This window comes from Lycorma delicatula, chromosome 3 (assembly GCF_047948215.1).
Source record: "Lycorma delicatula isolate Av1 chromosome 3, ASM4794821v1, whole genome shotgun sequence".
Classification (NCBI taxonomy): domain Eukaryota; kingdom Metazoa; phylum Arthropoda; class Insecta; order Hemiptera; family Fulgoridae; genus Lycorma; species Lycorma delicatula.
The window spans coordinates 40,995,620-41,023,560 of record NC_134457.1 but is presented as its reverse complement, the minus strand read 5'-3'; the positions used below and the strand labels follow the sequence as shown (position 1 = coordinate 41,023,560).

Below are 27,941 nucleotides of genomic sequence, written 5' to 3'. Positions count from 1 at the left end.
TTCCCTAAAGCAGTATATCTTTAATGAACAGAAAATTTAAACTCTAGGTTTCAATTATCCTTTATTTGAAATAGAGATATAATGTTTGTTTAATACAATTTATATATTAAAAATTTACCCATATACATTCTCATTACATTCATACTCCATAGTGTTTAATGCTACAAGTAATGGTAATCTACATTATGCCTTCAAAAGATTCATAAGAAATAAAATGTTTCCAAATGTTGTATAAATGGAATGTGTTAACCTACTAGAAATTCCATAATAATAAAAATAATTTAATATTATGATAATCTTTTCTGGCCATTATCAGCTCTACTTAGTTTTATTCCATTTAATTAACAAATGTAATAAATACTACGGTTGTTGTAGACTAACGTCTTGTTTCAGCATCTTTCTTCTTTTGTAGATTTTTAATACTTTCTTTAATAACACTTTTAAGTTTATCATGTTCTCTTTTATACCACTGAATGTTAGCTTGAGATTTTTTAAAACTATTTTCAATATCTGGCATATAATCTTTAAAAAAATGTCCTCTTGTTTTAAGAAATCCTCTTAACTAAAAAACAAAACAAGAAAATTAAACTAAATGATAATAATTTTTTTTTTGTACAATAGAAGAGCAAAACCTTGGTAAATTGACAATAAAGAAAATCATACAAATTATATTAATTAAATTAATATCAATTTAAATTATAATATTAAAGATTTTTAAACAAATTCTATTACATGTATTTGATCTTTGACCTTCTTAACAAGCTAACATAAAAAATATTAGTATTTAATCCTGCTTAATCCATGAATAATATCAATACCTCTAGCCAACAGCGAAAGACGTGTTAATCTTGGCACTCTAAACCCAACTTTCAAAAAATTAACACCTAACTTGGCATTAAGGCCCTTATAAACAAATATGGCATTCTGCTTTTTAGTGAGGGTAAACCTCAACACATAAACAGCTCCTGACAACTAATGTTATGCCTGTCAAAGCCTCTTTCTTGCAGATGGTAAAAAAAAAACTTTTTACCAACCAATTTTAGTGTTAGCACACACCATCTTATAATTCCAAACTCGATAGTTTATTTTTTTAAACCCGTGCAATAGTCCAAGATCAATCTAATTATTATTATAATAACAATATGCGTTAAAATGACAATTCAATATTTTTAATTTATGTATATTCAAAAGGTAAGAGCTTAATCTTAGTTTGCCAAGATATAATTTTTTGAGATTATATGCTTTCAATTTTCTTTTTTTTTGTTTAGAAACTACGAAGCATAATTTCCTTTCTGCCCTGTAGTACTACCATACATTGGTGCCCTTTATGTTGGTGTCATGAGCAGATGTTTATTTATTGGCAGTTTCCTAGCTGGTCTAGTGGTTAACTTGTCATCGCAAATTAGCTGATTTTGAGAGTTTGAAGTTGAGAGTTCTAAGGTTCAAATCCTAGTAAAGGCAGTTACTTTTATACGGATTCGAATACTAGATCATGTATACCGGTGTTCTTTGGTGGTTGGATTTCAATTAACCACATATCTCAGGATCTATCAACCTGAGACTGTACAAGACTACATTTCATCTATATTTATACATATCATCTTCATTCATCCTCTGAAGTAATACCATACAGTGGCTCCAAAGGCTAAATAGAAAAAAGAAAAAAAAATTTCCTTATACACCAATTTTCTTGACCATCACTGTTGTACAAATCATTTTAATCTAATCTACCTGAAGTTTTTTATGACTATTCACTATGTGTTTGATTTGATAATAAGTGCACTACAATTGTATGTTGGTTGTAATGAATAATATAAATTTTTTTGATATTTATTGTTTCTGATATTGTTTTTTTTTACAATATTCCTTAAATACTATTTGGCAAATTTAAAAATTAGAATATTTTACCATCTTTTTTTTGATTATACAGTTATACATTTTTAATCATAATAATGGCAGAAAAAATCTGACCAATCCTGAGAATATTCAAAGAAACAAGGAACATCTATTTATTTGTCTGATGAAATATGACCATAATTTCTTATAAACCAATTTCCCTTCAAAAAACATATAAACAAACTTGTTACTATGTTTTTATTTTTTCAGTACATAAGAACAATAGATTAAATGATCAATCAAAAAATCAGAAATTCTATTAAATTATAACAGCACATGTTAAAATATGTCAACAAAATGCAGTGTTGAATTGTTCAGGTGTCAAATTATGAATTTATATAACATAAATAACATATTAAACATTTTGACAATGAACATAGGGATTAATCAACCAGGCAGATTGTTTTTGGGTCATGTGATTTATAATTAGTTAATTTTATAGTATTTTGTAAATTCTTAGTACTGATAAACATTATTATAACCAGAGGTTTTTTCTGTTAACAACATTTCTTTCAGAAAGATAAATAACTGTTAATGTACGAGGGATTTTTAAATTAAACAAACAAATTTCAGAGGTATAAAGTCTAACAGAATAGAGCCCACAGAAAGCATATCAGTCAATATATATATATATTTTTTAAGTTTACTCAATGCTCAGATTTTCTCCAACCAAACTACACTGTTAAAAAAAAATTTCCAACTTACTTCGTTTACTTCACTCTCTGAAATTAATATAGAAGCCAAATGCATAAAGAATCTTCCAATTTCTAATTTTTTTATATTCGGCCTGAAATACGAAAGTAAAATTTAATTATATGCAACATTCAATTCAAGTAATAGTTAAATTTGATGAGTTCAAATAACAAAAACTTATATTAATTTTGTAACTCTGCTTAAATAAATACATATGTACTAATAAATTAACTACTTACAAAGCAATAAAATAAAACTGATTGAGAGTAAAGTTTAATACTGATTAAGAGATACAATTTGATTAGTAGGTCACCCCTTTAATCTTTTTTAAAAAGAAAATAATAAATAAAACTTAATTATAGCATTATTATTATTACTTCTTGGTTTATGGCTCCTGGAATAAACTGTCATTTCTAAGTTGTTCCTGAAATTTGGTTGAAAAGTGTTATTTATAATAATAATAATAATAATAATTTTTCCTAGGATTACTAGGTTGATTTTTTTTCAGCTCTATTCTACAATTATTTATTATTTCCTACTTCTCTTTTAGGACATCTTCAGCTTTTGTGGGCATTTAACATCTAACATTCTTCATGTAGTACTCTAGTCGTACAGTACATATTTTAAATATGATACATAATTTTAAATGTTAAAATATTACATTCAAACAAAATGTACAAGTAATTACATTTTGGAACTTATACTTTTACTATACTAAGTATACAAAGATGAATATTTTTTATGGAAGAAGAGAGGTAATAGTACAGTTACATATATGTTCGTGTTTTATTGCAAATTTACAAAGAAAAAGTAAACTCTGCAATAGCAGAACATTCACATAAGTGTAAAAAGTGTAATAATTGCAAAATATACTTGAATATTTAACTTTATACATGTAGCCTCAACTGTGTTAAGTGCAGGCAAGTATCTTTTCCATCACAATAAAATATTTTACAATAATTAATATATACACTTGTTATATGACTAAAATGCAATGAAAAAATGTAATAAGATGTATACCAAGGCTACAAAGGAGTGAAAGTATTAACGTACTTAAAAATTTATTTTTCTACCTACTAACTACCACTTTTCAGTGAAACATGAAAAGTAAAAATTCTGTAAAATGAAAAAGACCACACCATACAAAGATCAAATTACCGAATCGTTCTTTAAATGATAAGAAAGCAATCAACTCTATATATACAAGTGATTATATTACGTAGATTTTTTTTAGCATATAATCTGTTTCATTGAGCAGATTAGAAATGATAAATGAAATTTAAATTTAAATAATTAAATGGACTCCTCCTACTTCCGTTATTTCATCCCCTGTTCAGATAGCAGAGGAATTTAATTATTTCTTTTCCAGTATTTTAAACAACAATAATATCGATCCATTTCTAACAAACATTCAACTTGAACGTTTGTTAGAAATAATTAAACAGATCAGATTAAACAGTTTTGTTGATCAATCAGCATTTTTATTTGCTGTCGACACACAGGAAATTAAAACTTGTATTTTAAGTCATAGAAGCAATTGTTATCACCCTTACAAATTTAATAAATGTACCTTTCAGCAACAGAGGATTCTCTAGCTGCCTTAAGGTTTCCATTAAGACTTATGTTGTTATTCCCTTCCTTAATAAGGGTTTGGCACTTAATTTACAAAATTATATGCCAATTTTAATACTATCTGTATTTTCTAAATTATGTGAAAATCGACTTTTAACTTTTCTTCAAACGGTTACTTTAAAAATAAACTTTCAGCATGATTTAAAAAAAAAAATGTCTTCTCAAACAGCCACTTCCCAGATTTCGGAAAATATTTTAAATTCCAACGATAACAAAGCCCTCTTCAAGGTACGGAAGGCAGAGCGTGCTTCAAGAAAATTTTTCTTGGTTCCTTGCTATTTTTATTGTTTAATAACTTTTTTTTGTGTTTGTTCTTCTGCTCCCTGGGTCACCAATAAGTATTATTCAGCCCAATCGCTTAATGACCTGATCCTCAAAATCTTGAACCATTATCGTAACACTTTTTGCAGATGGCACAACTGTATCTGAAGATTATTATATAAAAGGAATTGAAAATTTTAAGATAGCAGCTCAAAAAATTATTCACCAGATGGATTATAAGCAACTAACTTTAAAAATGGAAAAAATGTTGTACTGTGCATCTTAGGTAGACATAATATTTTGCTAGTCACACGAATAGAATTCCCTTTAACAATAAATATATTTCTACTGCTAATAAAATGAAATTTTTGGGTATTTTAATAGATGACAATTTCTCAAGGGATGATCAAATTAATTTTGTCTTATGCTTGTGTTTATTTTTATGAATATGTAATTTTTGCTAAAAAAAAAAATGGTCACTTAATTTTCAAATAGCAATATCAACTTTGTTTTCAAGCCAGACAATGAAACTGTTTTTGTCCAACAGAACACAATAGGTTATGAAAATCTTATTATGCTTCCATTGCAGTTTTTAATAAATTGCTAAATCATTTGAAAAATCTTCCCACCAATTTATTTAAAATTTAATTAACATATCTTTATTTTACACAAACAATATTATTCCATTTGTAAATTTAATCAAAAACAAAATTTATCTACATCCTGTTCATGTGTATGTAAATATGTACTCAAAATAATTTTTAATAGTCATTTACTGTACGCTTCCTACAGTTAAGATATGTCACAAATGACATAAGCTAATTTTGTAGCACAAGCTTATAAGAAACCAACTCAAACCCCCTGAACAAATTATCCACTGTTTAGGCTTCATAGATTTTGTTTTCAAACAATGCAATAACGATTTCAAGCCTTAAACAATTTAACATGGTTAAATTGGTAACATTTCAACCAGTCTGGGTTGAATAAATTTTGAACAAGTGATATTAATTGGAGAATGCTCTTTTATCTGCTCTTTTATTACCTTGGATAATCCCAGGTGAATTGAAATAATGAATACAATGCATTGTTTCATTACATCATTATGTGATGGAAATGAGGTATTTCAGTAACCAAATCAGGCTCAACTTTAGAAATTTAGTTTGATTTACATGATGCAAAGTCCAATTTTAAATTTTAACTTATAAGGTAAATTTTAACTTTATAAGGTACGTAAATTTGTAAATATACTGTGTAATAATTAGAATGTACTTCATTTGATAAGATATGATTCTGAGGTTATAAAATTACATTGAATTGCTCAATATACAATGTAGTGTATATTAATATTACAATACCTATGGAATGATATTCAAGATAAGTTGGACAGGGCAATAAGGAGGGTAATGCTAATAAACAAATCAAGAAAACTGTTCAACAAACAAATGATGCTAGTAGTAATTAATTAGATTCAATATTAACCACTGAAGAATTTCACTTAGGTCAAAGTAAAAATGACAATATTTTTTTTTACTTATAAACTAAAAATTAAAGTAAATAAGTTGTTTAAATGTTATGTGTCTACAAAACAAGAATAGTAAATTGTAAAATTAAGTGAATGAACTGAAGTTTAAGGTGTATGTGTAACCAGCGTGTCAACTCACTTGAGATATAGTGTGTTCCATATGTTAAAAGAGAAAAGGTTTTTAACGTAAATCACAATGTAGCAAAGGTGGCATGTTTTGATTTAAAAAACGAGATATGCGTGCATCAACTAGACAGATTCGGATGTGAAAAAACATCTGAATTATTATAAAATTTATGTGGCTCGTTAGTCACCGGCCTACTGATCAATTCTGATCACTTTATCTCATTCTAAATAATCCTTCCACTTGTTGACAGTAAAGATGAGAATCAATCATTTGACTGGGTGGCAGCAGCTCATAATAGTGAACAATTCCTCTCCGATCCTATCCCCTGCAACACATACACTCAAAACATTATTTTTCTTGTCATTAATCTAAATTTTTGCCACTACTTTTGCAGCTACTCTACTTGCTACAACAATATTTTCCCATGCATTACTGTCATACAAGATCCATTTTTAATTGAAATGAGTTGTTTCAATTTCATTTTGTTTTAACACTGATTTTCGACTGGGAATTTGATCCATTCAATTTTTCATTGTTAAAACATATAGAAAAAATTGAGATTTTTTTGGCATCCAGCCATCTTCAAGTGTTCAAAACTGTTTCATGGTCAAAATTTAGTTTATTACTGTTATCCATGACTGCTAATGTGGCAGTCTTGCTCATTTTTCCAATGATTTTGTAAACTTTTCAGTCATTGGCTGATGACAGCTAGATGCATGACTGACATCAAACTTCCAAATTGAAAACACTTGAACCAGCTTTGTACTATGAACATATACTGCACTATGTTCATAAACATAGTGCAGTACATTTGAACATACTGCACAATAAACATCATGGATTTGTTAGTCACATTCTTTCCTTTCTGTAATAAGATTTCAGAATACATCAAATTTCTTCATTTTTTTATTAATTTTCAAGATCCAATAACTTTTATAAATGTAAACTAATGTGATCTGTTACCACATGTTATTCTTACTATCGCTAAGCACGATGCTAGCCTGTAAATGTCAGAGGGACTTGTAGTCCACTTACACACCTGCATGCACATTCTTCTCCCATCAAGCCAGCTGACTGCACAACTCTCCCACCACATCAACACTACGGTCCCACCACTCTCAGGTACCTATAAAAGACTGATGCCAGCACAGCAAAAGCATTCAGTCATCAACCTCCACTAAGAGAAGAAGAACAAAGAAGACCAAGAAGGAGTTCCCTGGCTGATCCAACATGGGACCTCCTGGCGAATGCCAACATCTCTGCCAGAGCTCCAGGCCTGGCAGGCCTGCCAAGAGGGAGCCGCTGGGTGCAGATGCCACCTTCACCAATCCAGCTTGCCAGGCTTCAAGTGCCCTGGCCGGCCTGACACAAAGCTCACTAACGCGCCAGTAAGCCTAGCAGTGAAGACGGAGCTGGACAAGCACTGTTTGAGGAGAACCACCTCAATTACGCAGATGGAAAACAACTGATGCCAACTCAACACTGTGAGGCTGCAGGGGCCATCACTGCCACGCTGTAGTGGAGACCCAGCCGCCACTGAGAGGAAACTCAATTCAATTCCAACCGACAAGCTCTAACTCCCCTACTACAGCCAAATCGATATCGCCAGGAACCCGCTTCCAGACCCTACAGTCCTTCTCAGGACTACCTCACAAAACCCACATATAAACTTTTTCCAGGCCATCACTCCACAAACCGCAAACAGCCTGTTTCTGGGTTGCCATGAACCCATTCGTGAACAGATAACCTGTTTAAAAATACACAGTGATATGTTACCTTTCAAAAACACTATATTATATAAATGTTTTGAAGTTTTAAAAACAGGTCATTTTATTTCTAAAACAGGTAACTTTATTTGAACAGGCTTTTTCATATAAGAGTTTTTCTTTATAAAATAAGTTATAAGAAACATCTCGTGAATAAGTAGAAGAACATCTACTTACTAATGATTTATTTACTGAAAAAATTGTATTTTAAAAATATTTAACATTTTCTGAAAAAAGGTAAATTGCGATTATCAAATTTACAGAAATGGGTACTTTATACAAATCTTTTATATCTATGTCCTTTAAACAATATAAACAATTTTTAAACAGTATTTACTTACAGTTTTGGTTTCAGTGTAAGAATTCTAACATCTTTTGTTGCAACAGCAAGAACATGATAACTACGTCCAAGATTAGGAGCAAATGCAATGTCATGAACAGGATCACATACAGTTAGTACTGAATCAGTCTTGGTCCAACGTCTTGAATTTTCATTGTATTCGTAGATTAATACTTTACTACCCGAACCAGTATTTGGATCATCACTACCAACTGCAAGCATTGGTGGATGTAACCTTAAATCACAGAGCAAGTAATTCAGCAACTCTCAAAAATTAAAATTAAAATTAAACCTACAAAAGTAATTGCAACAAGAAGTAATGCAGATTTATACGGTTTAGAAAATAAATTTCCTTATTATAAATATATAAGCAATATATTTATTTTATATATATATTCCTCATTATAAATAAATTTCCTTATTAGAATATATTTTAATATAAGATTTTTTTTACAATAAAAAATAATTTTTATTGTTACATTAATAAATTATATAGTACACTAACATACAAAGCACAGAATGTTTTTAAAGGTCAGTTTTGAATTTACCAAGCAGATAGAGCTTAAGTAACTCTGCTACTTTAATTAATAGACAACTATCTGCAACAACAGCTTAATCATCATGTAGTTAGCTGTTTATATTCATCCATTAATAATGAATGCTACAATCTGTGATCCAACAAAGTGTGAAGTACAAGGAGTAATCTGTATTTTGATGGCAAAAAAAACAATTTTATGGCTGAAATTCACAGGCAAATTTGTGAATTTATAGGGAAAATATTATGAATGATGCTAGTAAGACATAGTGCCATTCATTTTGAGGACAAACTAATTATCATGATAAATAACATAGTGCTAGCTGTTGGTGATAACAGATGATTTGACTGAAAAGGTTGAGAAAATCGACTTCACTGAGCAACAATTGTTTTTGATGTTTTCTGATTTGTGAAGTTTTGACTGAAAAGTTGAGCTACAAAAAATTACATGGCAGATGGCTTCTGAAGATGCTAACCTATACACACACACACACACACACACACACACACACACACACACACACACACACACACACACACACACACACACACACACACACACACACACACACACATGTGCACACAAGGGAAAATATCTTGCTGCAGCACATTAATTTTTGCAGCAGTATTATGAAAATAAAGGTGATGATGAATTGTTGGATCACATTGTTACTGGAGATCACACCTGAATTTGTTATTTGCAATCAAGGCAACTACTGCAACTACAGGTTTGCAATGGTGCATTCATAATCTCCTGGACCTAAGAAGTTCATACAAGAATGTTCAGTAAAGAAGCTTATGGCTACTGTTTACTTTGGTACAAAAGGGTGTCTGGCTTGACATATTTAATAATCACACAACTGCTGTTAATAAGTAATAAATTTTGTTCAAATTTTTCAGTTTTGTTTTAATTCCAAAACCGAACTTACTATAAAAACACCTTGGATTACTATAAAAGTACACTAAAATACTGCTACAGAAGTGCACTAACTGCTTGAAAACTGGTTAGTCAAACATTTCATGTTCATTTTTTTTCTTTTCTTTTAAGGCCGCAAAGGACCACTTTAGTCAGAATAATTCGTCTTTTTTGCTGATCTTTTGGCCTTTAAGTTCTTAGCTTTTACTTTCTCCTAATATTTAGTCATTCTTAATAATCTTGCTTTATGATCCTCTTCTGAATAAACCCTTTTTGTATAATTAAAAGTTCTTACTTTAAAGTTGGTATGCGGATCTTTAATAAAAAATTTTAATTTTTCGGATTTATTAAGTAAATCTTCGTAAGTCAAATTTAATTCTTGCACGTCTTCTTTAATTTCTTTTATCCATAATGGCGGATTTTTTAAAGACCAAAATTGATCGATAATTCTCTTAGTAATCCTATCCTGTGGTAACAAGTGTGCACAGAAAGAAAGTCGCTTCTTTTTCATAGTATCAATTAAGGATTCCAAGTTTTTGTACAGAAATTTATTAGGCAATAATCTGTACTGATTTTTGTGTTTATATTTTTTGTTTATGCAGGTTCTAGGAATCCTGCGTTCAACTTCAAGCAAAGGTTCAGTCCTATTTTTCTGATTTAATCTAAATAAGTCTCGCTCGCGTAAGTAATTACTGGTTTAAATACAGTTTTGAAATGTCTAATTTTAGTGTTAATCAAAGCGATCTTTTGTTGCAAGTATTTTTGGTTACTTGTAACACTTTAAATAATTTATTAAGTCTTTCAGTCTAACTTTGTTTTATTTAGTAATGTAATATAAAAATTTTTTCTTATTTTTTTCTCCTTATTTTCTTTTATAATGTAAAATATTTTTTACATTATAGTTATTAAAAAATTCACATCTGGTGACTTTTGCTAATGATACAAGATCACATTTAACAGCTCTTTAAATGATCTTGCTCATATAAACGATGAAGTAAATGATATGATTAAGGGCTGGTTTTCTGATAAATTAGTACATAACCAGGAAAAATTAAATTCAATGATTTTTGCTTATCAAGACATTGGGGATATTACAAACAAAACTGTTAAGTTAAAATTCTTAGGTGAAGTTACTGATTCAACTCTGAACTGGTCATCACATATTGAGTTCACTGGTAAATGTATAAGCAGTCTTTCTTTGTTTTATAATTTGAAGGAAAGTGTATGTGATGTGAGCCTTGCTTACTTTGGATGTATTCACAGTTATGTTAGCTATGCCACCTTTGCCTGGGGCCATGCTTCTAATGCCAGTTTTTTTTTTTTATAACAGCCATTTGCCTGATATGTCAAAAAAGATTTAAGATAATATTTGGCAAGTTAACTATTTCTATTTGAGCTTGATGTTTCTTTATGTTTTAATATTGAGTAAGGGAAACAAAGAAATAAATGAAGAGCCAATGTGACTAGCAAATAGTAGTTTTAGACTTTCAACTAATACATCTTATGGTTGTAACCCAATCTACTGTTAAGCAGTGAAGGGGTTGGTGTGATCACAAAGTTGTACACTAAAAGGAAAAAAGAATAAAATGGATTTTTGCCATTTCAACTAATAGTTTTATCTGAGTGATCAATGTTAATTTTTTTTTTTTGCTGCTTAATGAAAATTCAAATTGCTGGGAATGGTACCATCAGTAAAGTACAATAAACAGAATCACTTATTTATTTTATACAAATTTGTTTCTGTGGTATCCATGCAAGTAGGTTTTAACAGTCTTTGTATTTTACTGATGTAAATGTCTGCCGAGGCATTTGCCAAGGCCTGGCTGATGACTGTGAGATGTAATCAGTAAGAGGGTCTAAAGACAACCTCCGGTAAAGCCCCACAGGGCTTGGAACAGAGGGGTTGGTGCGGTGACCAGTAATGTCACAATGTTAGACATTGATGTCCTATGAACAGTAGGACATTGAATGTCTTATGGGGTTGGGAGTACTGATTAGTGCTCATTAGTAATATAAATCAAATCAATTTATACAGTAAAAAATCTGCAACCACCTAGCATTCGCGTATAATTAGCAGCATAAATAACAAAATCATTGTTGTAATGCATCTGTCTCTTATTAACCAACAGCAAACTTGTTTCAACAGCAAAACTTGATTACAATATTATCTCTGATTAAGATGGTAGTATGTGATTTATGTTTTTTTTTTACAAAAGATAAACTTTATATTAGTATTTAGTCTTATATTAGTATACCAACTGGGTTCCAATATAACACTGTTAAGCTAAAATTATCATGATCTAAGAGTTAAGTATCTTAACTACTCAAATGCAATTTAATCATGTAGCTTTTTAACTGATTTTTATCTGTCCAAAAAAAAAGGTTAATATTTAATGCAAAATAAAATGTTAATATAAGGTGAACAGAACACAGGAGCTACCTCAAAGTGTCAAGAACTTACGATTGTACAGAATAACAAAGGGAAATATTAAAAACATGAAAGAAATACAACCAGAAATTTAAACAAACTAAAATTGTTGGAATTTTATTAACAATTCTATTAAAAACTAATGTTTTTTTCAAATATTTAACTAGTAGATTATTTAATGGTTTAAAGAAAAGCCGCACATTTATAATTCCTATTCAATATATTTCTTTGCTGCAACAAAGCACTGTTGTTTTTAAAACCAGAAATTTTGTTGATATAATCTGCTAGCTGTTGTATATAGCAGGATAAAATCACTAAAGCTTCCTCCTTGTTGTTTTATTGAATATGCTTTCTTCTACTTCAGACTGATATTTGAGTTGTATTCCCTCATTACCTTCATTTCACCTCTTAAGTTCAATAATATTTGTGTATAAAAATTTCAACTGTTTATTTAATGTTTCAAACAATATTTCTTTATACGAGAGGTTATCTCTAAAATAAAGACCACTTCATTGTAAAAAAAATTTATTCTGAAAACATAAATATTTTTTATTTCTCTTAAACTATATACCTTACACTACTTCTCTATATAGTTGACATGAATTAAGACATTTATCATAGTGATACACCAGCTTCAATATACCGTTGTATTCTTCTGCTGCCAGTCCATTTAGCCAATTAACAGCATTTTTAAAGTTCATCGTCACCCACTAATCACTTACTACTCAAAAATTCTTTCAATTTCCAAAACAAATGGTAATCAGAAGGAACTAAATCCCGACTATATGGTGGGTGATTGTAAATTTTCCATCCAAATGTTCTCAGTAAATCACACGTCAGACCTGCAACATGTGGACGTGCATTATTGTGCAGCAGGATGACATCGTCAATCAGCCACACATATAGCCGATTTTCAATGGCATGCCACAACTTACAGTTTCACAGTAGGCTTCTACATTTATTGTCTTTCCACATAGCATGAAATCAACCAGCAGTATGCCAAACCGATCCCAAAAGACTGTGGCCATCAGTTTGCGTCCAAATGGTTCTGGCTTGACCTTTGTTGATCTGGTTGGTGATTGAGGATGACGCCATTCACTTGACTGCCATTTTCTCTCTGGTGTGTAATACGAAATCCATATTCCATCGCCAATAACAATTGAATTAAGGAACTCATCTTCTTTTTCTGTGTAGCATGTCAAAAAGTCCAAAGCAGATTCCATTCACATTTTTTTTGTGATATTCCGTTAAGACGTGTGGCATCCAACGTGCACCAAGCTTTCTGAAGCCAAAATGGTCATGAACAATGCGACCAATAAGAACTCTTGAAACATCAGGCAAAAGAACAGCCAGGTTGGACATCGTTGAGCAACATTATTTTCTGATTTCATCATCGACACGTTTCAACAAGTCCTCCGTGATCATCAATGGCCTCCCCGAACGTTCTTCATCATGCACATTAATTCTGCTATTTCTAAACCTTTCACACCATTTTTGGTCATTTCTTTCATTTATTACATTTATCACCGTACACAGCAACCAACTGCCTATGAATTTCAGCTGACTTAATGTTTTTATGACTTAAAAAAGGTGTGACTCCACGTATTTCGCAGTCAGCGGCAATACTGATTTTCTTTTTCATTTTACAACGTAATCAAAGACACTACAACGCGACAACAATGCAGTGTGCACATTACTAGCGTGGCCATGAACGACACAAGTTTGCCAACCTTAAGGAGAGAAATTTCCCAGCAGTCTTTACTTTAGAAATCCCTTGTAATTTGATTAATAAAGCTAGGTGGTTTTCTACACCTTTCTCTTTAACTCCTTTTGTAAAACCTTTCACCTTTAGACAACACCGGATGGATGGTGTTTAGTCTTTACACTACAAAAAGTTAACTGAAAAACAATAAACCAATATATTTTTTCACCATTGTACATAAATGCTAAAATTTGATAATTTGTCCCACCAATAAACAAGTTTATTAAGATACCTCTTTAGAACTTTGCAAACAATTCTCATAAGAATTTATGAGCATTTCTTTCATTTATTAATTGTCATGAAAACACAAACTTGCAAGATGTTTCTTAACTTTCTGATTAAGATAAAGTCAGAAAGAGTAAAGCTGGAACTGTATGGCATTCAAATCAGAATTTCTTTCTGGTACAATTTCAAAAGAGAAACAACAGTTTATCATATGGATAAGCATCATAATTTTGGAGAGAAGTTCCACAAGCAAATCTGCTTGAAAGCTAGTTTCTGAATGTCCAAAAACATTTCTTAGATTGAACATTATAATATCATACCCCATTCTAAAAAGTCAACAATATCAACAACAACCAAACATTGTATTACTATAAAACTGTACCAAATATTATGGCTCACTATTAACAAGAGATTTAGCGGACATGAATGACTAACCAGTACGAAGAATGGACACAAACAATCCACATTTCCAACATACATGACATCTGATATGGTTCCATTATGTTTCACAAATTTCATATTTTTTGGCCAATAAAAATTAATTTAAGTGCTCTTCTTTCTAAACATAAACTATGATGTGGTCAATCTATGAAAATATAAATTTGGGTTAAAAAGCTAACACCGAGGCAGATACAGTATTAAGGAAGAAAAATATGAGAAGTATAGTGCAATATTTGTGGGGATAGGTTCGAAGCGGACAGTTTGATTTCTTAGTATATACAATTTTATTATAACTTAAATTATTTTTACAATCAAAAAAGAAAAAGAAAAAAACAAATGAAATATAAAAGTAAGTAATATTATTTTTATTATGTACACATAATACACATTCAATAACACTACCAATTAATAAATAAATGAAAACTAAGCAAACATAATTTTTTCATTTAAAACCTTAGTAACATCTACAAATGCAAAGAAAGACTAACATATTAACAATTTAGTAATTGATACCTTGAAAAAGACGGATTCCATGATAGACAACTACATGGTAATTTACAAGATATTTCATGTTGTAATGTCCACTGACTTAAATTCATGACATCTGGAGCTTCATATATTCTTATCACACCATCAGCAGAACAAGTGGCCAGTAATAAACCTAATGATTTTGGCCCAAATTTAACATCTGTTACAGACGTACGGGAATCCACTAGGTTCGTTCTACGCACCCAGTGACGCATTCCTCTCTCCCCCGGTGTAGTACCCTCACCAACTAAAAAAGACATCCTGCTGTTATGAGCACTACAATGGATTAACAATAAAATTTAATAACTATTTTATTTACAAGTTACCATGTATGCTCGTTTTGACATCACACATACTTCATTATGTGTAGCATATTAAAACTTACTTTCATCCATCTCATCAATGCATTTGCTACAACAAAGACTGGTTTCTTAATTAGAAAAAATAATAACTGACAACGCAAATAAAACAGTGCATGTGCACAGTTTCAATTGTTTATTAGATAGCAGCTATATGACATTTCATAAGCAGCAATCTACTTGCTTTTCAGTGACACTGCGAAATCATTGGAAAATGACCCACCCAAAAAAAAAACAAACAAAAACAGACAGAAACTCTTCGATCTCTGCAGAAACCACACCCTAACCTTGAAATCCACACATTTCAAAAGGAAACCTCAAAATGTGGAAACACCCCCAACTATACTAAAAGAGAATGGCAACAAGACCATACCTTCATGGACAAACACCACCACAAGAAGATCTATAATGTAAAAGTCCTCTGAGGAATTGACAAAGGCTGAGATCACTATGCAGTCAAAATTAAAATTTTGACTGCATAGATAATTAAAAGGTTGCCCTAAAACTAAAAGAAAAATGGACCCTTCCAAAGTAATCAAGAATGAAAATTACCAAAAACCAAAATGCAACCAAAAAATCAACAATCACAGATAAACTTGAAGATCTAGACAACTTTAAACAAATCACAGAATTAGCCCCAATAAAATCCAGAAAAAACCATCAATGGTGAAACAGCAAATGTGGTGAAATAGTGGAGAAAAGACATCAAGCATGGCTATTTCAATCCCAAAAATCAGAAACATCCTTTCAAAATCTAGTAAAACGAAGAAAAGAAACTACCCAAACCCAAAGGATAATTAAAAGGCAACACCAAAAAGATAAATTTAAGTAAACAGAAGAAGAATTCAATTATATACAGTCAAGATTGAGACTACTACAAAACCTTAAAAAATCAGCTCCAAAAATACGAACCCCCAACCCTGTTAACAAACAATCAAAACAATAAGCTGGTCCACAACAATAAAGACAATGTGGAAATCCTATCTAAATATTTAAACAAACTCCTAAATTGCGAAGAATAACAGAACTCCTAACCTTCAACACCAACACCCTATCACAACCCTACAGGGGGAAGACTCCCATCTTATGACGATACCAGTCACCACAGCACCTACTCCGTTCTAAGCCCTGAGGGGCTTTACTGGATATCATATTTAGACCCTCTAACTGATTACATATCACAGTCATCAGCCAGGCCTCAATCGGGATGCCACCAATGTAAATGCCTCGGCAGACATTTGCATCAGTAAAATACATATCAAATTTTACCTTCACGTAGGCCTCAAACGAACATCTTCACATCCAACCTATCATGATTCCTCAAACTAACTGACCGAAACCGTGGAAGCACGAACCCCGGGCCTAGTCCAGATTTGACAACATTGTTTGTGACTGTGAATGCCTTAGAAAACGAATGAGTTTAAAGTTTAAATCAGTATTACACTCAAACCAATTAAAATTATGTCTTACACAACAAAGAAATTCAGGCCTAAATAAGTACCAAATAAGTCGACCAATTTAGGTCACCTAACAAGGGAAATGCAACCTCATTCCGGTCCACGCAAGAGCCGGGGACAACCCTTGCACCCCCACCTGGCCCCATCATGGTGTCTCACACCAACACCCCAATAACAACACCACTAGAAAACATCAACTCTCCCAAAATAAAAGAAGTATACCAAACACCAAGTAAGATGTAGAATTTCCAAGCAGGGGGGAGAAGATCAAACTTTTGTAGAGATATGGAAACATTCAAGAAGATCAGCAAATCTTCATCAACAGCTTGTCAACACACAGATCAAAGAGGAACTACCAGAACACTGGACGACAGCCCCATCCATCCACTGCACGAAAAAAGGGAACAAAACAGACCCTGACATTGACAGGAGAATCTCACTCCCACACACAATGTACAAAATTATTTCAAGAATCATCCTCAACTGGTTCGGTTCACAACTTGAGAAAGAACTAGGAGAATACCAGGGAGGTTTCAGACCCTGGAGGAGCTGTCCATACCAGATCATGCGTCTGAAGCTAATAATGGATTATAACAGGAAAATAAACACCGATATGGTGATAACATTTGTAGATTTCAAGAAAGCTTATGACATCCACAGATGTACACCTCAGAGAGTACATCCACAGAGAATACCTACTAACAATTCTAAGACACCTTGTACTAATACCAAATTAATAAACATGTTTAAACTGACCCTCACAAACACAAAGTAAAAAGTATAATTCAGAGGCGGGCTCTCAGAACCATTTGTGATCAAAACAAGACTGCATCAAGGTGATGGGTTCACTGCTATTATTCAACTGTGGTCCAGAAATGGTAATGAGGGAATGGCTCAAAAACTGCACCCAAAAGTAAAAATGGGCCAAAAAATCAAAACAAATTACCTTGGTTTCACCAATGGCTTGGCACTGCTAGCAAATGACATTGATGAAGCTAATCAAAGAAATTAGAACTTCAAAATATTGCAAATAAAATTGGCTTCATTCAAAAAAACAGAAATTATGCCCCAAAAAAAATACGAATAAACATAAATGGTAATAAAATCAAAATAGTAACGCAATTTAAATACCTCAGAGAAATAATAACAAACAACCTCTATCCAAAAAAAGAAGAAACAAACTAGCTGAAGCTCAAAAATTATCCTGGTACACTTAGAATAAAAAACGCCTATCAATAAGATAGGTCATTCCACATCAAATCAATGAAAATAAATCCACTTCTCAGATTCATGTCCAATAATTCAAATAAAATTTACAGGTTTGGCTCTACACTTGAAATAATGCAAAAAAATATTCAGATTTTTCAATCACTCAATTTTTTGTGTAATAAAAAAGCCAAAAATTGCATAAAGCAAGGTTTGGGTAATTACAAAAAAATAAATTTCTTAGCTCCTATAAGAGATGGAGAGCTCTCATTTTTGGTGTCATTTAAAATCTCTTTGAATGAACTTTCATATGATATGAAAGTTGATATGATATGAACTATTAATATCACAAAATCATGCCATCACTTGGCATAATTTTTTGATATTAATAGTTCAAGGTCACCAAAAATATTATTTGACCTTGAATGTATCCAAAAGAGTATTTTTCTTTAATTTTAATAAAACATCATTTTTGCTTCCTAATGTGTTATACATGTGGTAAACATTTCATAATGGGATTGCAATGGGATCATGTTAAAAAATAATTTTGTAATAATTAGGTACAGCAGTGAAGCTTTTGCATTGTTTAAAGAGGTATCCGTTGCTGAAAATAGGATTTTCAAAGTTCTGTGAACTCAAACCTAAGTAATGTGTTCTTGCAGGTGCAAATGTAACCCACAGTGTTTGAGTATGTACAACACATGAAAACACAAAACTTATGGTTATACATTGTAGAATGAAAGAACTGACAGAAGGTGATAGACCAATTAAGTCTTACAAAGATTTTATGAGGTATGTAGTGTGTGCTAATCCAACTGAAGCTTGCTACTTTGGAAATTGCAAAAATTGTCCTGGATTTGAGAAAGTCATGGGAAGGATTGAGGAAGCTTTCGAGCTCAACTGCATTGAAAACATCACCTACAAACAGTAGATACAAGTTCAAAAAAGAACATCTCTCAAGACATTAGTCAAACCTACTGAAGAATTCATCATTATACTTTTTGAAAAATTTCTGAAACTTCAACACTCATTTCTTGCTAGTCAACAATCAGTTACCTCACTCATCTGAAGCAATCTCTGAAAGCAGGTGATCATCATCTTGTAATCTGCGACTTCGCTGAGAACTGTTCATTCATTCTCCAGGATGCAGCCCAAGGTTTCCACTGGAATAATTCACAGGCAACAGTTCAGCCCTTCACAATCTATTTCCAAGATACAAAAGAACAAAAGCATTGATGCATACATCTCGTCATAATTTTCAATTGTCTCACAGATGATACAATAGCAACACACCTTTTTCAGAAATATTTAACTGGTTTCATGCAGTTTCATTTTACCACAAAACCAAGCCTGGCTTATTACAACAGTGATGGTGCTGCCTCTCAGTACAAAAACAGAATCAATTTTCTCAACCTCTGTTACCATGAATCCAACTTTGGGACCACTGCAGTGGCACTTTTTTTTTTGCCACATCTTTTGGCAAATGTGCATATGATGGTGTGGGAGGGATTGTTAAAAGACTTGCAGCTACACCAAGTCTTCAAATGACCAAAAATGATCAGATTATGACTTCACAACAGTTGTATAACTGGGCAAATAGACACATTGTGTTGATACATTTCCATTACAGTACAATTGAACATAAAGAACAGGCTATGAAGAGGAGGACAATGACAGCAAAAACTATACTAGTACTCAGAAACTCTACTCTTTTGTTCCACTGTACAAGAATCACGTGCAAGTGAGGGTGTTTTCATTTTCTAACAATTCAACAGTAGCAAGCACAACAAATATTGAGGACGATCATGAATTCACGGAAATGGTTGGGTTCTTGATCTGCAGATATGATGAACACTGGTGGTTGGATTGTTCTAGATTCAAATGAAGAAAATCAAAAGTGAAGATGAAGTTCTCATATCCACATGGACCTTCACCTTCCTTCCACAACCCAGACTTTGAGGATGCTTTAATGTACATAAGAGAGATGTTATTTCAAAAGTAGATCCCAGAGTAAGTCCAACAGGAAAAGTTTATAACTTCTCAAAGCAAGAAGTGGACAATGCTAACCAGAAGAGGTAAAAAGAGGTGTAATTCTTCACTGTGTAATTCTTCTGGAAATATCTTTGGAAGCTATACAAATTGCAGTAAGTGGTGAGTATGTACAAGTTCATTATTTTATTTAACCATGATCACATTGGAATGTGAAATGTTTACCACATGTACAACACATTAGGAAGCAAAACTTTTTTTTTAATTTGTAAAACTACACTTTTGGATATATTCAAGGTCAAATAAATTTTTTGGTTACCTTGAACTAGTAATGTCATAATTCCTGCCAAGTGAAATATCACATGAAAGCCATTACAAGAGCTTTAAAATGACACCAAACTGAGCTCTAGATCTTATAGGAGCTGAGAAAATTAATTTGTAATTACCTGAGCCTTACTTTTTGCAATTTGTTCACTTTTTTATGAGATCCTACACAAAAAACTGAATGACTAACACATTTCAAAAAAAATATTTTTTTGCATTACTTTACAAATGTGATCAATCCAGTGAATTTTGTTGAAACTTGAGTTGGTCAAGTTGTGAGACTTGCTGATTTGACATGGAATGACCAAAATGCAAAAATAAGATACTACAACACAGTTACAAAATCTGAAGCCACTAATGCAACAGAAACTCTCTTCCACCATGAACGAACAATAAAAGACAGACAGACTCCAGACAATCGAAAAAAGGACTGGAAGAACCTGCATCAATAAAAAGTACTATTGTGCTCAACAAAGTCGTGTACAAAAAGTTATAACCCATCACTGATACCATGCATAAGCGGAAACTAGGATTCTTTAGACATATCATGAGGATCCAAAATTCAAGATTTCTGCAACAGCTAGTATGGTACAATCTCAAATCAAAAAACATCAAGACAGGATGCAGATGGATCAGAGAAATAACAGAGTCTGAAAGAAATTGGCCTTACACCAGAAGACAACACAGATAAGATAAAATTAAACAAGAAAATCAAGAATAAAAACATTCACTTCACACTCACAAGAAAAAAACTAATAACAGGAACATTTTCAACAGTAAAAAGGGCATAAAGATCGGAACGTATGAAAAATACTGGGTGGACAAGGTCCAAACTGTTCCATCTAAGGGACTTGGATAATGGATCGACTAAAGTGATCCTCTGCGGTCATAAAAGATAATAATAAATTAATATACAACAGCATACAATAAAAAATTTCTTTGGTTTTATATAATTTTACATTTTTATTTTAATTTTTTGGTTTTACGAAAATAAAAAAAAATTGTTTTTATTTTATTTGGGCTAAAAGTTCATAAATATATAGAATATATATATTTTAGAAAATTTAATAACTAAGATGATTATAGATTTAATTTTCTAAATTAGTAAAGGTATTGACTGAAGCACATTACACAATTTGATTTATCTGTAATGAAAGATTGTAACAGTACTGCTATTATATTTACATTTATTCTATATAAACATTTTAAATGTACTTATAAGATTACCAGTAAAATGCGTATAAACAGTTCAATATTTGTTAAGTGAAAATAATGGTTAAAATTTATAAAAAATAATATTTTGATAAAGTTTACTAATCAATTTATAAAAAGAGGCATTCCAATCAATACAATTTAATTCACAAAATTATTCAATTATAAACAAGAATTTCATAACTTTAATTTATATATTAAATTCAATGAGATTATTATTTATACACTATTTCACAATGTAGTTTCTGGCCATTTTGATGTACTTGTTGCAGAACTTGGAAACTTCTTAATCCAAGAAGAGAAGTTTAATTTTCTAGTTTAACATTGGCCCAATATTAGTCAAGGGTCAATGATGATGAAAGGGTCATCATAACAACTTTATCTCCTCTCAAAATTCCTCAAATGGACAGAACAAACAATAAATCAACAGAGCTAAGTAAAGAAAAATATATGCACAGTAGATGCAACTCAATGAATGTCACTTGTACACGTCTTAATTTGTCACAATTTTATATAGATTTGAATACTAGATGTTGGATTCTGATGTTCTTTGGTGGTTGGGTTTCAACCACACAACTCAGGAATGGTCGATCTGAGACTGGACAAAACTACACTTCATTTACATTCATATATATGATCCTCATTCATCCTCTGAATAATACCTTATAGTGGTTCTGGAGGCTAGATAGAATAAGAAAGAGGAATTTGTCGTAATAGTATTGCTGTTGTGAAGCAAGTTATTATTAAATTTTTTAATAATCTATTATTTTAATTTGATAAATGAAGGTGTAATTCTACCTCAGATTTACACAAAACAAAATATATATCTTGTATTTTGATAATACAATAGAGAGGGAGAAGGGTAGCCCAAAACCTTATCAATGAATGCAAACAAACTGAAGTACTTATTTTAAAAAAAGTTGACAAATTACTTTTGAAAATCATGAAATAAGTGTTGGAAGTAAAGAAGCAATACTAAGAGATAATCACAAATTCACCAAATTGAGCTCTGTCTTTTCTTCCTTTTGCAGCCTGAACCTAAAGAAAGAATATTAATTGCCGTAGCAAAACTTCTGCAGTAAAATGAAAAGCATAGAGAAATATTTAAACTCTATAATAATATAGGATGGAACACATATGTACTATTTTATCTGCGTCTAACCAAGTAACTAAAAAATGGAGATTCAAACTTACCTTCAACCAAAAATTACATTAACACAAGAGGAAATAATGGCAACCTTCACTTGCAATTTTCACAGGGAATACTCTGCCACACTTCTTACAAAACAGATAACCATTAAAATCTAGAAGTCATTTCAAGATGAAAGTCTTCTGTTTGTCTACTTGCATACTGTTGTTTTAATTAAAACAATGGGTTAATTATTGGGGTTTTCTGCTGAAAGCCCAATGAGAACTCAAGAAAGATGTTCTAGGCCAATCTCCATATAGCCTTAAATTTAGTGATATTTACAATGTAATTTGTGTGTACAGATTTTTAGGAGGGATGAAACTGAACTAAATTGATGCAGTACAAATGATGACTCCACAGGGAACCAAACTACATAATTCTTTCTGAATCTAAAGTTTTCTGAGAACTAGAATAAGTAAATTACAGTGGTAATAGATTATCCTGAATAGTATTTCACAGAAATCAATAAAAAGGAAAAAAAAATAGCTACAAAATTCTTTTTTATACTTCAACCCTATGTTTACTATGTTTGGCACAGAAATAATAATTAAAACATAAATGAATAACCATTGAATACTATTGTTATTAAAAAATATGACTTAATTTGCAAAAAAAAACTATGACAAGTACATAGTTAAAAATGTACATGAATTAATAGGTACTACAAATTCACATAAATTTAAAATATTTTTACAATGGTTGGCATTCTGCTTAATGGAGATAAAATTTCTTTTAATATATCTGAAAGTAAAAATATTTTTTTGACCAAAGTGAAGGACTAAATGCTAAGTTGCTAGCCTTACGCAAAACACTTTTAAAAATATATTAAATGAACAAAAGAATTTAAGATCAGTGCTTCTAGTTGAAACAAAGTAACAATTCCTAGTAACAATGATGAAGACTTCCTAATGATGATACTTTTTTTTATGCATGATATAAATTTAGTTAAGCTTAACAGAACTTAAGCCTGAGTAATGTGCTCCTCAGCAAGGTAACAAAAATGAATTTAGCATAATACATTTATGGAATATGAATGATAATAAAATTATATCTATACATTTATTTAAAGATGACAATTTTTTTAAACACTTAGCTGGGAAAAGTGAAGGATTTGAACATGCACACTTGTCTTTCTAACCTTCAAAACTATACTCTGATATTTTCAGATGACAATGGTCATGATCAAATGTGACAGTAATCTAAAATATTTTTATCTAAATTTTTTGGGATGGAAATTATTTTAAACTACCACTTTTTTAAATGATGAATCAAACCAAATTTAATAAATTTTACGTTTTTAAAATGGCTCACACTGAGCAAAAAACATTGAGCAACAGCAAAAAACTAACACCTGAAAATAACAGAGTGCAATTATATTCAAATTCAACACCTTTTAACTCATATCTATAAAACCAAATACAACTACTGCCAAAAAAAGTGAAATTCATGGGTTTTTTCTGGTTAAGTCATTAGTAAAGATGACAAATTCTCCAGGGATGATAAAATTTATTTTGTTTGTAGCAAAATTAAACCATATATTTTTGCTTTGAAGCAAAAATATATGGTTTTTATATATTATAAAAAATATATTATTATATTTTTGCTTTATTCTTATAAAATATTTATTTTTCTTACATATGTTTAATATGTTTACATTTGATGAAATATAACATCGTCTGGGACTCCCTCAAAAAGTCAGAATGAGTTTTCAAGATTAAAAATGGTTAGATCACAGTTTGGCACCCGTAAATACAAAATGTGTAATCTGGTATAATGAAAATTAAAAATGTTGACTTTTACTTACATTTATATTTATAAATGTGCTCTTTGCTTAAAGAATAATCACTTAATCTTAAAAAATAATATTATCCACCTTTATCAAATCAGACAACAATACTATTTCTGTGTAATTCAATACAAAAAAAACTGTGTAATTCAGCTTACAAAACAAGGGACCATATTATTCTTTTGTTTTAATAAATGACCAAACCATTTAAAAAATCCTCCCACCAAATTTATTTAAAATACAATTAAAAAAATATATATCTTCTTTTACACAAATAATGTTTCAATAAGCCATTAAAAAATTAAAAATATACCAATTTCTTCCCATACAGCAGCAGTTCGATCGAATGAACAAGTAGCTAACACTTGACCATACTCTGGATGAGCCCATGTTACTTTCCAAACAGAACCACTATGTGCTTTCCATGTTGCGGTAAGATTCCATACATCACGTTCATCCTGATCCCAAACCTAAAAAAAACAACATAAATACTAATAATAATGAATAAAATCATTCACATGAGAAATAATTTTACAAGCAAGAAAATAAGAAAAAATAAAACTAATTTATATGAACTAAATAAAACTAATAACGAATAGAACTAATAAACGAACAATTTTAAAATGTTTGTTTAATATGGAAACAATCATCCCAGTTTATTAAAAATCATAAACTTTCCCAATTTCTAAATTTGTTGATAAAAATACAATAATTGGTAAGATCCCTAATAGAGATCCCTCACCCACTTAGCTTTTTTATATGGCTTTCAAGTAGTAACATAAAAAATAATAAAACTATTCCTTTTTACACATCTTATTTTTAAAAAAAGTGATTGCAAACAAACACTTACAAAATAATAAACTAAAAATATCAACCCTAAAATTCTACAACATCGTCTACTACAGATGGCCCTCAAGTTCACTAGCTAGATACCATCACTCTTTGTGCCTGATTTCATGTTTCTAAATTGTTATTCAGGAATATCAATTCAGAAATAAGTCTCAATGCATAGGAGAACACATTGGAGTAATATACCTTCATACCATTTTGGACCTAGCAGCTGGTGATCTAATCATTAAAATAAATGAATATGGTTGGTACACACAATACTGTGAAACTGAGTGTGGTAATAGTTAAACTAACGTATGTACAATTACTTGGTACCATAAAAATTTAGTAAACTATGTCTGGAGGTAAATGGAAAGGCATTCATAACCTTCTAAGGCCTGACCTTTACTTCTTAAGCATTCAAAACTACACTGGAAATAACACAAGTTTTTAGATTTAAATCCATTTGATCTTATAATTCTACAAAGACAAAACATTTCTGCAAACTAAATCTTTGTACTGACAACTGAAGAAATTATCAGTTTCGTGATGATCATTCCCTAATTCAAACAGAGTGGCTAAGCAAAGACCAGTCAATATTCAATCACATAGTTCACAAGCTTCAATTATTCTGACCTTAAACTGTAAAAATTAGAAGGTACTAAAACTAAATGACTGTTTCCAATATCATCAAGGCAAAGCTGAAATCTTCAAGTCACTTAACACCAGTCTCAAGCAAAGGTAAATAATTAGTTTCTCATGATAATTTTGGTAGTTTTAAACACAAACATCAAAGTCCAAGGATGTTTTGGTAAACACATCAATTTTTAGGAAAGGAGGAGGTAGCCTTCAGTCTAAACCATTTTATTCCATAATAACTCATGACATAATGAGACTTCACACACTCGTGAAGGGAAATGTATTGAGGTCTTACTTTTTGGCAAAATGAAACTGGTAATTGCCATTTTTGGTCCCAACCTGACTGTTGAATTTGCTAGACACTGACTAAATGAAAAATCTAAAGATTTTTATTAATCTTTTCTAAACTCCACCAACTAAGAATTAACATGATTAGTCTATTCATTTAACACTGAGGTATTTTCAGAAATCCCTAAAAACAATATGGAAATTAAAAGGTTAAATGTAACCTACACAATCAATTCACTGAAACTGTATGCATTCACTCGTGGAATAGGAAAAACTTTAGAATAAAGGAAACTTAATTTTAAGGGGTATTTCTTCTGCTGCACATTAATATTGAGTTAATTTGTAATCGGTTCTGGAGGTTTTTATCGATGCAAAGTTATAGTTGAAGTTATGGTTAAGTTTTAATATACGAAAGGCATTTAGGCCAGATACTTGGGGTAAGATCCAGATCTCTATATATCCAATAAACTAAGAAATTAACTACATAAAATAAATTAGATTCATACACTAATATAACCTATTAAAAATATTTTTTTTACAAAAACTAAGTTTTCAGTTCATAATGGATAATAGTTGCACGCGACTAACTAAATTCACATCCAAATTTCTTAAAACACCAAATATATTTAATTTAGATACTAACAAACATACTCAAATACTGTCAACTTAAATGAAAACTAACCTTCACAAAGTGATCACTAGAACATGTTGCCATCCTCTGACCATAAAAATCGTAGGCAACATCGTGAATAAGATCTTTATGTTCAGCATTAATAGTATGTGCTTCAAATAACATTAAGAATGACTACGCATTTATCAGAATACGTTAAAGAACATATAGAAGTTATTCTACAACCAGCAACATCTTAGCGCCCAACTTGCGTAAACACTAAACGAACAAATAATGGTACCAGTTAGTAATGGGAAGAATCGTGAACGAGTCGTTCCTTCGATTCGATTCTTTATACTGAACGAAAGAATCGAGAATGGGTTTGCAGGAGAAACCGATTCTTTTTACGATTCTTAACAATGAAATGGATAGGCGACGGGAAATCAAATCTTTCTCAATTACGATTCGATTCATAGCAATCTTTCTTATGCATAGCTTGTGGTGGGGTATCCTCCTACCATACGAAATTCTAGCCTGCGTTTATTTTATTTATTTATGTTTTCACACGTGACGCATAACATATTACATCACCATCACTAATGTTTATTGACATTCGGCAAATTTATTACTTCTGATTATAAAATGTTTTCATTAACTGTGATATTTAACCGAGTTAATCTTAAACAATTAAATTTTATCTTAAGCCCCATAAAACAATTTTTGTTTATCATCAACTACAGCGAATGAAAGCCAATTTTTTTTTTTTTTCAATTCATTAAAAGTATTTATATCTTTTTTTTTTCTTCTCAACCTTCGGAAGAACCGTCAGGAAATACTTCAGAAGGTGAATGGGGGTATCACCCTTATTCACCTATGAGTGTAAATGAAGTTTAGTCATGTAGTCTCAGGTCGACTAGTTCTGAAACGTGTGGTTAATTGAAACCCAACCACCAAAGATCACCGGTATCCACGATCTAGTATT

The 27,941-nt window shown here is 31.1% G+C and overlaps 1 protein-coding gene across 1 annotated transcript; it reads right to left on the bottom strand.

Moving 5' to 3' along the window:
- Positions 1 to 35: 35 nt before the first annotated feature.
- On the bottom strand, positions 36 to 27,271 carry LOC142321527 (nucleoporin SEH1-like). Its single transcript, XM_075359682.1, has 6 exons — positions 27,032 to 27,271; positions 24,908 to 25,064; positions 15,058 to 15,319; positions 8,239 to 8,472; positions 2,602 to 2,683; positions 36 to 562 (listed from the first exon to the last, which is right to left on the bottom strand). The coding sequence occupies exons 1-6, from the start codon at positions 27,143 to 27,145 to the stop codon at positions 377 to 379; spliced, it is 1,035 nt and encodes a 344-aa protein (XP_075215797.1). The 5' UTR covers positions 27,146 to 27,271; the 3' UTR covers positions 36 to 376.
- Between the last annotated feature and the right edge of the window lie 670 nt (positions 27,272 to 27,941).